The 17298-nt window shown below is 42.9% G+C and overlaps 1 protein-coding gene across 4 annotated transcripts in view; it reads left to right on the plus strand.

Annotated features, from left to right (window-relative positions):
* Positions 1-17298, plus strand: part of AMOT (angiomotin) — a 60850-nt gene that overhangs the window by 37728 nt on the left and 5824 nt on the right. For all 4 annotated transcript variants that reach the window (XM_085230823.1, XM_019618267.2, XM_010715365.3 and 1 more), the window contains 5 exons: positions 1735-1880; positions 11975-12124; positions 13819-14009; positions 15923-16045; positions 16670-16902. In XM_085230823.1, coding sequence (XP_085086949.1) covers positions 1735-1880; positions 11975-12124; positions 13819-14009; positions 15923-16045; positions 16670-16902 — 843 coding nt within the window. The remainder of the gene's footprint in view (positions 1-1734; positions 1881-11974; positions 12125-13818; positions 14010-15922; positions 16046-16669; positions 16903-17298) is intronic.

Genomic DNA, 17298 nt, shown 5'->3' on the forward strand with positions numbered 1-17298 from the left:
CTCTGGTGTTGTCAGTGCTGGGTGTAGATCACTGCAGGGAGTATTCTGTGCTTATGTATGCAGTGAGTATGTTAATGTTATCATTGTAGCTGGTTGGCATGAGCTGGGAATGACAGCATAGGGCAGAGGACATCAGCTTTGTGTTGTGGCTTTGCTTTATACTCTTGTGTGATAATTTCATCAGTTCCAAGTTATTTTATCCTGGATGGCTTTTTTGTTGTTGTTGTTTTGTTTTTTTTAATGAAAGCAGTTAACCTGTTCCTGAAACACAAAGCATAGGTACTCCCACTGTGTCCAGCTCTTTCTGGAGAGCAGCAGAAAGGGAATAAGTGCATGCATCAGTACAGGTTAGGGGCTGACCTGCTGCAAAAGATCTCTGCAGAGAAGGACCTGGGTGTCCTGGTTAATAACAGGGTGGCCATGAGCGAGAAGTGTTCCCTGGTGGCCAAGAAGGCCAGTGGTATCATTGGGGTCCATTAAAAAGAGCATGGCCAGCAGGACGAAGGAGGTGATTCCTCCCCCCCGACCCTGCTCTGCCCTGGCAAGGCCACATCTGGAGTTCTGTGTCCAGTTCTGGGCTCCCCAGTTCATGGAAAACAGGGATTGTCCAGAAGAGTCCAGTGGAGGGCCACAAAGATGAAGAGGGGCTTGGAGCATCTCCTGTACAAGAAAAGGCTGACAGACCCGGGGCTGTTCAGTCTGGAAGAGAGAAGGCTGAGAGGGAATCTCAGCGCTGTTTACATAAATACCTAATGGGCAGGAGTCGAGTGGATGGGGCCAGGCTCTTTTCAGTGGAGCCCAATAACATGATGGGTGCAGACTGGAACAGAGGAAATTCCATGTGACCATGTGAAAATGCTTAGAGGGTGACAGCACTGGAACAGGCTGCCAGAGAGACTGGAGTCTCATTCTCTGGAGTTATTCACAACCCAGCTGGATGCTTTCTTGTGCAGCCTTCTACAGGGAACCTGCTTTAGCAGGGGGGTTGGACTCAATGATCTCCAGAGGTCCCTTCCAACCTCTGTGATTCTGTAACCAGCCACTGTGCTTGGAGTGGCTTTAGAGCACTAAGCATGAACTCTCAGTGCTGGGCAGAAAGCTTTGTTGAACTGCAGGTGTGTTTTGAGTAGTGACAGAACAGATACAGGTGCGTAGGTCCTGGCCCAAAGGGTTGTTTTTAAGGGCAGTAGAGGAGGACCAAGGAGTTTTCCTTGCTTTTCCTCTGGTGAAGCTGACTTCCAAGCAGGGTGAGTGCATGTTCTCTTGAGAAGGTGAGCAACTGCCCCAAGCAGAACACCTTTTCTTCACACCATGTCCACAAGCAGGAGCACAACATCTTCAAGCTCAAAAGCTTCCCGTCTACCCTCCCCAGCCAGGGGTATTAAAACTACGCAGTTTGTTTTCTAGTGTTGAAAGCTCAGAGGTGAAGAGGTGCCAAGTTTTGCTAACCATCTGTATAATCAGAGCAAATTACCTAACTGTACTGAGTGATACGTCTTCTATTCCTCCATGCTAGCATTGTGGCATATTGTTACTTGAAGGTAACATGCTTGTTTTTCAGGGTTACAAATTCTTCCTTGAAGGCCACATAGTTTTTATCCCTTAAGCAATAGATTTGCGTTCTGTGTCTTGTAAGAAGTTGCCCCATCTTTCCTTCACTCTGGAGTAAAGAACTGCTGAAAGTTGAGTAGAGAAGAGTGTCTTCTGTTGATAACTTTCACTTCATTTTGGTAGACAAAGAAACACAGCGGGAAAAGGAGAAACTGGAAATAGAACTGGCTGCTGCACGCTCCACCAATGAAGACCAGCGAAGACACATTGAGATCCGAGACCAGGCCTTGAACAATGCTCAGGCCAAGGTGGTGAAACTGGAGGAGGAGGTAAGGACGCTGGGAGAGAGAAACTGGGGCAATCTGCATTCCAGTAAAAGTGACTCTGGAAATAAGTTTATGTTGTGAAATAATAAGGAAATCTACTAGCTTCAAAGCTGTTTATATCGGCTTAGCTTTGTGTTGGTTAGCTAAGCCTCTGAACTGCTCACAGATAAGCCACAAATCTGTACTTTCTTGGAAGTTCTGTCATCTGAGCAGCCACGTTTCATTTTCTTTTTGTTTTAACTGATAAAAGTGGGCTGGAACTGAAATCCTAGCCCTCACAAATTCTTGAATTTGGCAGAAATTCAGATCTGGATGGACTTCTAATTAATAGCAAATGAATGCAGCCTGTCCCCTAGCCAAATGTTCCACTTACACCAGGTTATCATGGCGCACAGTGGAGATCACTATATATGCCTAGTGTTTGTAATAAGCTGTGCATGACATGACCTTGGTTGTTTTCTTTCCCTTTCCTCCCAGGGGGGATAATGCAGTTGAGCTGCTTAGCTGGACAGCTTTCACAGTAGTTTCTTTTGTAGCCTTGTCCCTGTCATTCACACATGGCTCCCACTTCACAGCCCTTCTGCGTCATACTAACTGTCCTGCCTACTCCTTTCCTCTCAAAGGCTCCATTTCCTTGTCCTAGCCTCTGCTTCCTCTACTCCTACTCTTCCTCCATAGAGAGCCCCTGGAGGAAATTTCATGACCAGGCAGACTTCCTCCACTGCAGGTTTGTTTTTTTCTTCAGTTCTGCCATCTGCCTGCCTACCAGCAGTCATGATCACCCTCAGGAGCACTGTGCTTACATCCACCTGCATCTTGCCATCTTAGAGACATTCCTCAGTCCTTGTCTGCTTTTCCTCTTCTCTGTTCAGGATCCCTTTGTGCCAACAGAGGAGGAATGGTCCAGTATTTAGTGAGCATCTTCCTGTCATAACTTGCCTGCTTTCATTTTCTTCCAGGCAGATATGCACTCACCTTCTTAATTTTAGTCTGTTCTTCTCTAAGTTTGTATTTGCCTCAGTAGTTTTTCCCCAAACCTCCTGTTGTTTCTTTCCCTGCTGTCCTTCATTTTTCCCTCTGCAGTATCATTTTAATCTCTACATCTTCATGGAGGCCCTTCCTCAGTATCTCCTCTCCTGGTATTGCTCTGCCCATACAGGATATAGATGCTGGGTTACCAGTCATCACGCTTTAGTTATCTTTCTCTGCTGTTCTCCACCTCTCTTTCCTATCTCCATCGCATGAAATGTGTCCAGTTTCTCTTTCCTTTCCAGGCCCACACACCATGGTTTACACCATCCTGTTTCTCTTCTCCCCATTTTACTGATAGGGTGTCTCTCACCTTTGTTTGTTCCCAATTTCAAATCACCCCATCTTCCCCACCCCAAACAAACACTGCTTTCTCCCAGCTTTGCTGCAAACTACTGGCAAGGCCACTTCAAAAGCATCCCATGCTGGAATGCTTGCAGAGCTTAGTCCGGTGCTTAGTATCAACAAACTGGGGAGCCAGCTTCTGCACAAAACAAATTGTGATAGTGAAGAAAGACGAGTAGATTCAGAGGAATGCTTAAATATCACTGGCCACATTCAGCCTCATGCACAGCTGACAAGTGCAGTGATTTCATTAGGATGGCAGCATTCCCTTGCAGACTTGCACCTTGGTGTCTCTGGGGACAGGGAGCATTAAGTATAGGGAAAACACATGTGAAATGGTTCTGTTTGGCTCTTTCAAACTTTTCTGTCAATTGATCCTGCGATGTGTGGAATATGCTTGCCTCCTATTCAGATTTCAACAATGATTCTAAGAGTCTCACATGTGACAAACCTAAGTACCCAGGACAACTTTGTGGGTTCTCTCAAACTATTCACATGCTTGGAGCTGACTTGTATGGAGATGCTATAATCAGCCAGGGCCAGCATACATAGCAGTTGACTAGGTCAAACTTCTATGTAGGGTTTGAGTCTTCAGAGGCAATAATAATGATATGGTTTCTTTTCAAAAGATATATCATTTTACTAGAAAAAGTGGTTTCAGTGCTGATGCAAAGAACAGGGAAATAGGTAGGTAAATGTGACTGGATTGCATAATAGCTTAAAAAATATCCAAACACACCTATGCTGGTACAGAGTGAAATGCCCTACTTCAGGTTGCATGAGGGTTTGTGGTCATTTGCATCCGACCTTTGCTCAGATCCCAGGGTGTGCAGGAAGTGCCACCCTTCCTGTTGTAGATGAATATGGAAGTGTCTCAGTGAGGGAGCAGGAATTAACTCTGCCTTTTCCTAGAGGTGAGGGGGAATAAAGGAAAAAGAAGGGATGAAGACTCACTTTTGCAGCTTTTCCAAATCACTTTTTAATGAAATTCTTAGGATTAGAAAGCATTTGTTGCCTCATTAGCTTTAAATTGTGGGAACTTCTGAAATCCCTGAGCTGTATGGTGACTGCAGACAGCCAAGCAAGCTGTTTGGTGCTCAGAGCACCATTCACAAGGGAGTCTGAATGTCAGCCTGAGTCAGTGGTGTTCAGTGACCAAGATATATAAACAATTTGTCAATTATTTCTTCTGTTCCTGCCAGCCTCATCTGGGTTGCTGGTCCCTGTAATTGTCAGGAATTTCCAAACTGGTCCTGCAGAAGAGGGTGGAGTTTCTTACGCTAAGGTTTGGCAGCCATTCTGGCTCAAGGCCTGAGGGGAGTGTGCATATTTCAGTTGCATCCTGTAATGCGAGTTTTCAGCTTTTTTTCCCTTCCGTTTTGATTTCCTATTGAGCAGAGTTACCCTGCCTTGTATTCACTAGAACCTTTATGAAAAGAGTATTTTATTTCTGTTGTAATGAGACCTATAAGCCATGTATCACAATGACTGAATTTGTGTTGGTATTGGAACTTACATGTTCCATATAAAAGCCTTTGCCTGAATTGTGGGTTTGAGCAAAACCACTCGTGTGTAAAACGTATGTACTTTTCTACTCCTATGGAGCTTTGGGAGTTTTATGCACACTGGATTTTTAGCATTCAAATTAGAGAGTAGGAAGAGATAAAGGAGTGGTAAAAGCAATGAAGAAAGGAATGATCTTGGAGATACTTTGCTTTTGGAAGCGAAAGTAGATATTCAGAGCATTTCCCATGTCTATTAGCAATGATGAAATGACTCGTCAAGTTTAGAACGATCTGCCATTAAAATTAGATAGTGTGGAATTTGTTTTTGCCAAGTGCTAAAAAGGATGAGTGATCATGGGAATTTAAAACAAACTTAAATATGCCTCTAGACAGGCTTGCAAAGTATGTAGATGTTGTATATATCATTTTTAAACTTTACTACTTCTATACATAAAAATACCCAGTAATTAACCCCTGTGTTCACCATCTCTATTTTCATTCTTCCCTTTGATAGATGTTGCACAGTAATGCTTAAGTCAGCAGCTTATTAAAATTATTGCTAGTGAAGTATGTCTGTTTTTTTTTTAATCAGAACTTCAGATTATTTCCATTACATGCAAGAACTTTGAGATAAATCGAATATATGTAAAGTAAAATGCTTGTTGGCTTAAAAACGTGTATCACAGAAATGGCTGGTGATAATATCTGCAGCTAATGCAGCTAAAATTTCTCACTTTGGAGCACAGGTTGCCACGATGGTCTCCATTCTGCTTTGAATGGCTGCAGTGTGCAGCAGATGTGTAGCTGGGGGGTAGTCAAAGATGGCCCATGTTGTCAAATGGTCATATTACCATGCTTTAACCAGCATCTGCTAACATACACCTTGAGACCCTTTGGCAAGCAAAGCAGGTGGTTCAGCTTTGCTATGGGCCAAAGGCGGAAAGGACTGTCCTGACCAGCATGAGGCTCTGGGTAAGGGCTGCCCCGTTGTGAGTCCTTGCCAGGCGGGTAGTATTGTACCAGGGAGTTTGGTGTGAAATACTTGGCCTAACCACAACTGCTAGATATCGGGAGTTCAACTGCTACTACTCTCACACCTTTAAAAAAAAAAAAAAGAAAGAAAAAAAAAAAAAAGGGAATTTCAGAGCTTTTATTGAACTGTCATTTCTACTCACCCTGGTTGATTCATACCATGGAAGACAACAGTTCAACTTAGCAAAATTATTTTATTTTTGTTTTAGTGCTTTGACTTGTACTCCCTCACTTCACTACTTTACAAAGCCACCATTTTAACGAGTGCCTTAAGGAGACAGTTTTGAAAAATAGTGACTACAACCAAGAAGATATTTTTATCTATTCGTTACTATCCTCATGCCTAAACCTTGCAATAGAAAAAACTTGACATTGTCTTTCATGAAATTAGGGCTAGAAGAAGGGAAGAAGCTTGAGTGGCTTCTCCAAGTGACTTGTGTTTAGAGACTGTAAGATCTTTCAGCCATCAGAGTTCAACGTAAAACAGATATCAGAGCTAAGATTCTATATTCATTTCCAACTCAGCTGTGGTGAGGAGGAATTGTGCACCATGATAATACTGGGGGTTCTGTTTGAGAGGAGACACAGAAAGATCCATTCCAAATGACAGCTATTATACTTCACATACTATATTTGAGATACTTTCAGAACAGAGCTGTGGCTTGTAGGGAAGTAACCCATAGGAGAGTTCATGTGCTTGAAGATTTGTCTTTTTTTTTTTTTTTTTTTTTTTTCCCCTAATCACTTCTGGGTCTATAAAAAGATATTCCTGGCTTCATAACCACTCATTTCAAGACAGAGTTGCTTTCAAAGGGAGCAACTTTTTGGATGTCGTCTTGTTGTGGATGAGTAGGGCAGTCAGGAGAGAAAACTCCCCTTCTTCCCTGTAACTACTGTGTGTGTCTAATGACCTGTATTCTTGTAACGACGCAGAACTGGCTTTTTATTGCCATGTCTCTACCTCCCATATTCTGCCTGTTAGTAATTTTCCAGAGGTGGCTGTGAGAGTTCTAACTTCTTTTAACACAAATGAATGGAGAGACAACATTATGACATTCCCATGCAACAAACATTGCTCCCCAGTAAGAGGATAGTTAGTAAATTGCTTCAGCATGCATTCTTGCTGAAGCCAGTGGCGCCTTATTGGGCCTGAATTCAAACACTGAGGGATCAAAGGCATCCTAGAGGAATATATTCCAACTGCAGGAGGGAGAGGTGGTTTAAACATCCTTGTTGTCCTTTTTCTTTACTGCATTTCTGCCATAGCAGGCAAATTCTTGTGGGGAAACACATTTTCAGCTGCATATGAATGGATTCAGCTTTAGGATAAGTCCAGAATGTAATGAAAACACCCTGAATATATTAAACAAAGAACTTTGAAGACATCAGAAGTAGTGGGTGGGAGATGAGCACATGCTGGCAAGTGTTACCAATTTGGTGAAATAGGAGCTGTCCAAGATGAAGAAGAGGGGTTTGTCAGAGTGCCTGGGAGGTTTTCTGAATCTTTGCTAGCTATACAGGAAGTCTTCTCTTCTTCCTCAGAAAAACTCTGTGCTCAGTAACGCATCTGGATGTGGTGAATCTCTCTGCAAAAGAAGTTCCTTTCTTCCCCCTTATCTGCTTTGCCCAGGAGCACATTTGTCCTGCAGAGGCAGCTCCAATCTGGAGGATGTTACAGCCTCTACCTCCCTTGCATCCAGTGACTTGCAGTGAAAATAGCTCATCCCTGCATACCCCTGCTCCCTGCACTGTGCACATGAAACCTCCATGCCTTCTTCAGAGCCTTTTCTTCTGCAAGGACTGGGATCCCTAACAGCAATAGTGTGGTTTGCTGAAGACTTTGCTGAGAAGCCTACCTTCAGTGAAGGAAGACAGGGTTTCTTGGACTTCTAGAATGTTAATCCCTTTTTGGCTGGACAGTTAAGAGTAATAATTGTCCAATTGTGATAGGAGCGCTTTGTCCTTGACCGTTGTTTTTAGACCGTGCAAATGCTCTCTGTAGCAGAGAAATCTTCACGTTATCTTCTGCCAGGCATTACATCATCTTAAGAAATCTTTTCTTCGGCAGAAGGATTCTTATGACAAGTTTCAGTTTTCTAGGTTTAGTGAATACATTTGTTTAATCATTTCATTCCTGTATGTTTATAGTGGTTGATTTGTTTTCCATCGCTGGAAGCCCTGCAGTTCAGGGGTACTGGTGTGCAGACATTTTCAGACTGTAAATCTTTCTAACTTGGAGACAGCTTGCTGTTCAGGTCAGCCAGACTCAGAGCAACAAAGCCTTTGAATCCCAGGTGTATCCTGCTTCTCCCAGCTGCCTCAAACTGCAGAGAGCAATCTTGACAAGGACAAGGGGAAATGAAATGAAAACAGAAATGCTTGATCAGGATGCCAGGGAATCTTTCTAGGGGTATTCCCTCCATCAATTCATGCTTTTGCAAACTACAGACTTCTGCAGCATCCCTGTCCTTGCCTTATTTTTCTCATCATGTCTTGAGAACATCACAGTGGATGTGAACTGGAGAGTGACTGCTCTTGTTCTAAACGATTTAATTAGAAAATCTTGTTGATAAAGCTTGGCCTCCGATACCTCGCTAAGATGTTTTCTAAAATAGTCACAGACTGACCACAAGAACTTATCTGCACTAATAGACTTGTGCCATATGCTGTAGGAAACGTTGGGAAGGAATGTAGTCACGCCAAAGTGCTCTGCTTTGCTTCCAGACGTGCACCGAGGTTGTTTGAGATTGTACGGTCTTCCAGAGGTGTTATAATAAAGATAGTATTATAAATAAAATGCTCTCTGTTTTCACAGCACCCTTCAAGGCAAAATAGTTACAATACATTGTGTGCATGAGCTTGCTTCTTAGTTAAATGTGGTACCATCAAAAGGAAAATTCTGTCTTGTCAAATTTGTTTAAAATTATAGATGGAAGGGTGTGACTGCATCCTTGTAAAGCTTCAGGAATGAACTCTTATCTCGAGCACGTGTTCACTGCAAGGTCTGTTGCAGAGTAAGGAATTCCAGTGTCCTTTGATGCCATCTCCCCTGTGGTAGATGTTACCGTGGCCCTTGGCACAGAGCAGCCAGTTTGGGTTCTTTGCTGTGTGAGTGAGGGTGGGGAATCCTTGGCAGCTGACCAGGAACAAGCCTCAGCGTGCTGGCTTTTCTCCTTCCTCCCATTTCTCTTATGTCTGCAGCACACTGGCAATAGGAAATTCTGTTTCCAATTCCTGTCTAAGGAAAACACGATCATACTGTCAATTTATAGTAATGAAATCCCTCTGTGTTTGGAAGAATTATTTCTGGTCCTCTTGACATCAAGAGGACAGATAAAATCAGAGTTAGTTCTGTGTTCAAAAAAAAAAAGAAAAAAGCAAAAACCCTACGTTTTCTCATGTTCACAATTTCTATCGATGCAGGAAGTGCGTTTTGTGAGGGGAAATAAAAAGGCTGTATGAAAAGCCACGAAACAAGCTGTGCCTGTACTTTAGGTCTGGTGCATGAGTTAGGCATGTGCAGGCAGTGCAGTTAAGTTGGGCAACAGCTTGTGTTGCAACGTTTCACCTGCAGGTTCGGCTGATGGGAGCACTTACAAAGTGAACGTTTCAGCGGAATTTCTGTGTCCTAATTCGTTTTTGGCTGGGTGCTTGCTATTCTTTGAATGCTTGCCAAGAAGCTAATCCACCTATATATGTTCTCAGGTTCATTAATTATGAAACTAGGAAAATGGTATTGTCGGCTACCTTTTGCACAGTGTATTTACGCTGTGTTAGAAGAATGAACAGAGAGTTTTAAGCACTTTGCGGTAGATAGTGAGAAACCAAAGATCTGTCCTTCCCCCTCGCCCTTAATTCTGTGCACAGAAGAGTGGCAGAGATCATGTTTTCACTTATTGTTCTGCTTGATGCACAGTATTTCTCTGCTGATTGGATCATTTCTTACTCTTGTGCAGGTAAACGGGCTCCCATGTAACGCCAAGGTGCTGGGCATCACCGTGTCCCGGTTCTGCTGCAGACTCATGGGTTATCATTTCTGCCTAGTTACATAACTACTTGGAGCTACTGTTAATCAGACTGTAACACTGGTGTACTTATTGGAGTCATAAATCAGTGTTATTAAGTGCTAAGACCTGGAATAAAAAGATCTATTAAATGTAACGCTTTCATTGATTTTCTGCAGAGCAGCGGTTGACTATTTAGTTGTTTTAAAATGTTTTTGTCCCTCCCATCCCAAACGAGTTTGAAATCTTGAGCAATCAAAGCATAAAAATACCTTTCTGCTGTACATGCACTGGTGGGAAGACCTTTGGCTGGATTACTCACTCATTACTGTAACTTTTATTATAAAATAGCTGTTTGGGGAAAATCCTCTAGGGCAGCAGCATTCATGCTGTGAGGTTAGGTGCCTGCTGACTTTAGGAAGAGAAGAAAGGGATACCATGTCTGGGATTAATAGTGTTTGGAGACTTCTCTCTCCGCAGTCTCTGGGTTGCCTCAAGGAACAGGAGTATGAAAAGGGAAGATTTTGAAGAAACACGTGATAAGACCTTTCTGGAGGGAAGGCACAATGTAAGAACGACTCATTTCATTCTGATCAAAGCCCCACGAGCCTGGTATCCTGTTTGCACCATAACTTCCAGCAGATTCCTAGGGAACACATAAATAGGACCAACAAATGGTACTTTCCCAGAATACTTTCCGCTTCCAAGAAGGACTTCCTGAACTCAAAGTAGTGTTCTTTAATATCTCTCAATGGACATTTCTTCCATGAGGCTGTAGAGCAGCCTTTGAAGCTGCATAAGAGAATGTGTTTTGTGCTGTGGTGCTTCACTGGGCTTTGGTTCTGGCTGTTGGGAAGAGTTGCCGCCTTCGTACTACTTTGTATTTCAGAGTTTATGACATTCACAGCTAAAAAAGCAATGCCCTAGATTTGCTGTGGAAGCTCAGCTAATTGTAATTATTATAATAATTTCCATAGAAGAAAACGATGTCCCTAAGTGTGCAGTATTCTGTGTTGGAACAGAGTTAGACCTGGGGTTGGTTCTGGTTTTTTATTCATATTTTATTCACATTTTGGTTCATTTCTGTTCTGTGTGACCTGTGAATTGACCTTGCTAAGATGGTTCCTGGGGGTTTCAGCATGGAAGTTTTCATTGTTGTGGTGAGGTAGCATGGCAGTTGTTTGCAGGATGGGTGATGGAGAGCAGTGGCAGGAGTGGAACAGGCCCCCTCAGCTCACAGCAGGCCAAGATGGTAGGTGAATGCCAGGACTGCCAGCATAAGTCAGGCTGCCTCTAGTACGTGCTTTCATCTTGATCATTATTCTAGTGTTGAGGGGCTGGAATAGGATACCACCAGTAGCTTTCAATGTTGCACTGAAAAAAGCTGTTCCCAACTTGTAGGTGTCCTGTTATTGGTATTCCAGATCATGACATCCCACGGCACGCTGTTGGGTGCAGAGGCACAGTGCACTGTGTAGCTGTGTTTCCTGGTTTCTCATGAGTTCTGACTCCAAGAGGAAGCTGCACTGGGATGTGCTGCATTTCCCAGGAGCCTCCGCACGATTTCCAATTCTGGGTGATGGGGGAAAAGCTTTTTTGTCTTTTCTGGGAGGTGAGCTGTGGAGAGCCTGCCAATAAAGACTCAGACTGATTCTCTCTCCTCTGCTTTTATTTTTGGTTCATTTTTATTTATTATGCTTCATTATTCTGTGTTATCTTGCATTCCTTTTAGTAAATCAGTTTTTCCTATCTCAGTCCCCTCTTCCTTTTCCCCTTTTCTCCCCAGGGGAGGGATAAGTGTCACGTGATAACTCTTCAAACCATGACAGCAGGCCAGCTCTAATTGCTGTCTTTGCTACAGGTACCTCAATAACATGGACCAACTCACTTAAATGCCTTCGTCACCAACCCAGGTGCCCTTTCCAGCCTGTTGATGCTCTCAGTCCTTCACAGTAGATCCATACCTCAGTTTCCCCATCACTACCATGGGGATGCTGAGGACAAGAAGAAGAAATAAACCCAGCAGGAAGGTGGAGATGGGAAGGACTTGTAACATCAGGCTTGTTTGGAGTCCAGGGGATGTAAAGGTGTTCCTTCTGACTGGCAATGCTGTGTTCTGCAAAGCATACAGAGCCAAAAGTTCCCCTTATTTAACTCATGTTATGTTTTCTTTCTGTTTCAGCTCAAAAAGAAGCAGGTCTATGTTGAGAAAGTGGAGAAGATGCAACAGGCCTTGGTTCAGCTGCAGGCAGCGTGTGAGAAACGGGAACAGCTGGAGCATAGGCTGCGGACCCGGCTAGAGCGAGAGCTGGAATCTCTCCGGATGCAGCAGGTATCCTGTCTTCCTCTGGGCCCTGGCTAGGCTTCTTGTAGGATTTGACACTACAACATGTGCAGAAGAAATGCAGTGTTTTTCTTCCATCTTGTAAAATCAGCAAATTTTTTTCTTTTGGAAACTATTATGTCAACCTCTGTTTTGACTTGATTTACTTATTTCTTTCTAACCAGAAAATTTAGATAAAAGAGCAACAGTCTGTGCATCATGTGATAAAACAGCCATATAGCTAGATGGTGTTCTAATTTTAGGCAATCTGGTTATATTAATTCTTATATTATTTTTAAAATATTCTTTACAGTTTGAAATTTTAAGTAAAAGTCAATAACAACTGGACTGAAATGAAAGGCCCTTCAGAAAGATTTTATATGAAAAAAAAGGTACACAAAACTGCCAAAACCACAAAACCAGTTCTGTAAATGCAGTTGTTGGAAACAGGAGCTTCATGTAGAATATGTTCTTGTAGTCTGTCTTTTTCAGTGGGGGAAAAAATGGATGAGAAGTAGATTGTGCAGAGGCATTGTAAATTGGGTGGGAAGTTTTAGTTTTATTTCAGCTCACATCCAATGTAGGCCTGCATCATATTTCCAGAGTAACTTACAAACCTGACAGTTCACCTATAGTCTAATTCATGTTTAGTTTCAGGTTAAATTTGGTCCTCAACTGCCACATCCGTGTAGGAACAGATATTTACATAATAATTATATTTTTGTAGTGCTTTCAGTAGGAGTTAACATAATTTGGTAAATTTTCTTCCATGTTACCTTTAGAAGAGGAGGTAATCTGAACACCCAATTTTTGATTTTGAGCCTTAGTCAAAGCAAAAAATTAACTTTCTTGTCATGGTTTAAGAATTCTGAGCTGAATGTAAAACAGATTACCTGCCCAATTTGTCTTCAAGTCAAGTATCACACAAATCGCAGATAAGATTTCATATAAAACTATGCATTTTATCTTTGAACTTTCAGCACAGCAGATCTCCATTTTTTTTAATATTGATTTATGAGAAAAGGTTGTCTGTCTTCCAGATCTTGTGTTAGAACTAAATTACTTTTAACCACCAGCTACTTAGTCCACAGGTATACAAAGATCATATTGATTTAGTATTCAAATGCTATTAAAAATATTTGGATTTTTTTAAAAACTCTGATAAATCTTGTACACTAGTTAGTGTTTTGCTGGAATGGTGTTGGACGTAAGTGTGAGTTACTTTAGGCAGTATGGACGGGCTGGAGACGTCAGACCTGAGTAGCATATCCAGCTCCCTGACATGCTCTTGTGGCTTTGCATGTGGAAAAAGGCCTTAAGGAGTATTTTCCATCTCAGATACCACTTGTTAGTATTGACCAGCTCTGGAGTAGCACAGAGAAGTGCTCTACCACAAGTGCTGTGACTTAAGCTATCCTTCTTGGGAACAGTTCTTCATATTTTATGGCTTTTGAGCTTCAACATGTGGATATAGAAGGAGCCTGGCTTGCATTATGTGGGCTTGTTTCCAGGTTTGGACATAGGGAGGCTGCACTGCCCCACAGGTATATTAGGTCAGACTGCCTCATGTGGCATAGCCACTGCAAGTTCACTCTGGGGGGTTCTTGCACCAGCCCCTGCCCCTCAGAGAAAAGCAGACTAACCAACCCTGAGTCTAACACGTGTATCCTGAAACTTCTCTTTGCCTTGCTTTTCAAAATCAGCGTCAGGGTACATCTCAGGCTGCCAATGTCTCTGAGTACAATGCCACAGCGCTTATGGAACTCCTGCGTGAGAAGGAAGAAAGGATTCTTGCTCTGGAAGCTGACATGACCAAGTGGGAACAGAAATACCTGGAGGAGAGCGTGATGAGACAGTTTGCTTTAGATGCAGCTGCAACTGTGGCTGCTCAGAGGTAAATCAAACTATTCATAGTACAGGGATTATTTTCTTTTTCCTGTTGGATGTCATATTTTCTACAAGACAGTGTTGTCACATCACCCTCCCACAATACCTCTCCTTGTGGTCTGCACATCTTCTCAAACCTCTGCACACAAGTGGAGCTTGGCTGCTTTTCCTAGGAGCTGTGTGACTGTTAACTATAAAAAACTTTTTTGCAAGAGAAGGTTCCCCCCACATGCAAGAGCCATTTTCCAGACTAGAGTTGTCCTGAGCCGTTCCTAGAAGCTGTTGCTTCAAAAATAGATGTGTGAGGAGAGTTGTTTTTTTTTTCTTTTTTTTTTTTCCCCCCTTTTCAAACAGGAGTCAGTCCTTGCTGAAGTCATGTGGGATGGGGTGAGTTTGGTGATTCACATCATTTGCCCTGAATGGCTTGCTTGTTCTCCAGAATGTTTTTGCAAATTACTTTGTGGTATTGTCCTCAACATGGTTACTAACCAGAAACATCTACTAGGAAATTCTGCTCAAAACATTCTGCTGTGTGTGGAGAGTAGTTCTTGTGGGACTGGGAAGGGAAGGGTGTCTGAAATTGGGTAACAAGCTCACATTCCAAAGCAGCTGTATAGAAGCAGTTATTATGGTTATAAATAGGCCCAAGTCTTCAGCTAGCTGGTAAACAAGTGCTGTTATTGGAGAGCAACTCTTGAACTTCAGGTAGTGCTTACATGTAATTTCATTGATCACTAGTTTCTATTTCTTAACAGCAGATTTTATTTTAGATTGTTTCACGAACGAGATTCAAATAGGGATGTTATCGCAGCTGGCTTCCTAGCACGTAAGATCATACTGAAATTACAGGGGGAAAGTTGCAGATCTGCTGTGTTAGCATTTAAAGACTTACCTTGCTCCCCAAGCGGGCTGTTATTTTGGGGTATTGATGTTTCTTGTGAACTGTTTTCTGCCTCCCTAGAGATTCTCTAAAGGCTTTTGATACTGCTTGGCCCTAGAGGCTATGTTATATTTTCAGCATGCACTGATAAATAGGGGTCTGGTCTATTGTTTATCGTGGAGTAAGAGGGGATGTGTTAGGACTGTTCAGGTTTTGTTAAAAGAACAAAGAATGCTTTCCAGTCAGGAAAGAGCAAACCTCTACTTTTCCGTTTCCTTCTAGCTCCTTCTCCCTTAAAATAAACTGTTCCATCAGTACTGCTGCCAGTTTACACGCTGTTTATTATAGCCTTCTCAAAAACAGGCTGTAAGGGATTTCACTAATTTCAATGGTAACCTCATCTACACTGCGCACAAATTTGCTTTCCTTTTTCTTCGGTGGTGGAAAATAGCATCCCTTAGGAAGATGGGGCTGCAGGAAGGATGCTTTACAGCACAGGCAGAAACCTGGGTCAAGTTAGGGTTCTTTGAGTGACCTTCTTACACCCTTCACGCTGGTGTGTTGCTCTTCCTGATCTGAACTTTTGCAGGGTTAAATGTACATTTACCAGACAGTTCTTAGGGCTGCTGGGTCTCAGATACTCAGATATACTCAGATACCTGCTTCTTGGAAGAGAAGGGGATCTTGCATCTGAAGTAAAGTTTGTACTTTTTCAGTGAAAGAAAAGTGCCTAACATTCTATATTATCTTTTCCCATTCCTCTCCTTGGATTTGCCCCATCAATCTGTTTAAGTTAGCACAGTGAATCAGTTAGATCATAGACTGGCCTGAAATAGACAGCAAGTTGACTGTTGTTAGTATTATTTGCATATCCTTCTTTCATTAGGACTGGAAGTGGGATTTTCAAAAGACACTGAACCAGCCTAAAGTCAGAAACAGTAGTTGTTATTGTTTGTTACTTTTGAGCAATCATTCAGCACTGCTAGAAGGAAAGCAACATGATTAGCTTGCCCTTCATCTGTTCTACTGCCCGTTCCCAGGGACACGACAGTGATCAGCCACTCACCTAACCCTAGCTATGACACTTCGCTGGAAGCTCGCATTCAAAAGGAGGAGGAAGAGATCCTGCTTGCCAACAGGAGGTGTCTGGACATGGAGGGAAGGTAAAATGCAGTTTGTTCCTATTTGGCTACTTTAGGACAGGGATTCTAAATGAATTATTCAGGCAGATGCCTCAGAATCAGAAATTCACATGTCTTCACCAACTACAATAATGTAGAATGCCAGACATTTGTTTGACCAAGGATGTAACTGCACAGCAATCCAAAATCTGTATTTAGATTTTGTGTCTAGCTTATTCCTTTCTCTTCAGGGCATCTTCATCAGACCCCAAGTTTGAGCCACTTCTTTATTGTTTCACTGTTTTTCCCCAAGGTTTTTCCACTGCAGACTCCCCACACTTTGTGAATGTTCTTTTTTTTTTTCTTTCTGTCAGCCTTGTACCCCACCCATAACTCTCAGCCTTGCTTCAGAGCTTCTCCCATGCCTGTTTAGAGCAGTTTCCAGTAGCAAGAGGTGAGGTGGTGTCTCAGTTAAGCTTTCTGTGTACATGTACAGGATGCCTCATACACTATGCCATGGAGGGTCAGCAGCCAGTATTTAGGGTGTCCTCTCCATGCCTCCCTGAATGCCCAGGGGAGTTCTAGTCACAGCTGTGGGGTGCTGAGGCCTCAGTCCAAAGTGATGGAAGTTCAAGCACATTGTTGTCCTTTGTTCTTTTCAAAAAGGATCAAGACTCTGCACGCTCAGATCATAGAGAAGGATGCCATGATCAAAGTCCTGCAGCAGCGCTCCCGGAAGGAGCCTGGTAAGACAGACCAGCTCTCCTCCATGAGGCCTGCCAAGTCACTGATGTCAATCTCAAATGCTGGCTCGGGCTTGCTGTCCCACTCATCCACGCTGAGCAGCACTCCCATCCTGGAAGAGAAGAGGGAGGACAAGAGCTGGAAAGGCAGCCTAGGTAATTTTTAAATAATGGTGACAATTAAGGTACGCCAGTCACTGTCTATAGGGGAGGCAGGAACAGCAGAAGGTAGATGTCTGACAGACAGATTGACTGGCTTAGCATGCAGGAAAACTGCCTGCAAGCAGAGTGGAACACACTTGCAGCAGCTGCTCACTTTAATCATTTCTGGGGAAGCGGTGACTTCTGATGTCCAGGCTGTCATGAAAATTTTTCAGCCTTAATTCCCACTTGGTTTGGTGCCTGATATAAGCAATATTTGAGATCTGGTTTTCAGAGTTCCCAGGCACTTGCTTTCAGCTGGGCTGTTACAGCTTCTGAAGATGTAAAGTCTCCTTCAGCCAGAGATACAAATCAGGATTGCTGTCCTGTAGAGTTGTGCCTGCGCTAACA

This window comes from Meleagris gallopavo, chromosome 9 (assembly GCF_905368555.1).
Source record: "Meleagris gallopavo chromosome 9, MGAL_WU_HG_1.1, whole genome shotgun sequence".
Lineage (NCBI taxonomy): Eukaryota > Metazoa > Chordata > Aves > Galliformes > Phasianidae > Meleagris > Meleagris gallopavo.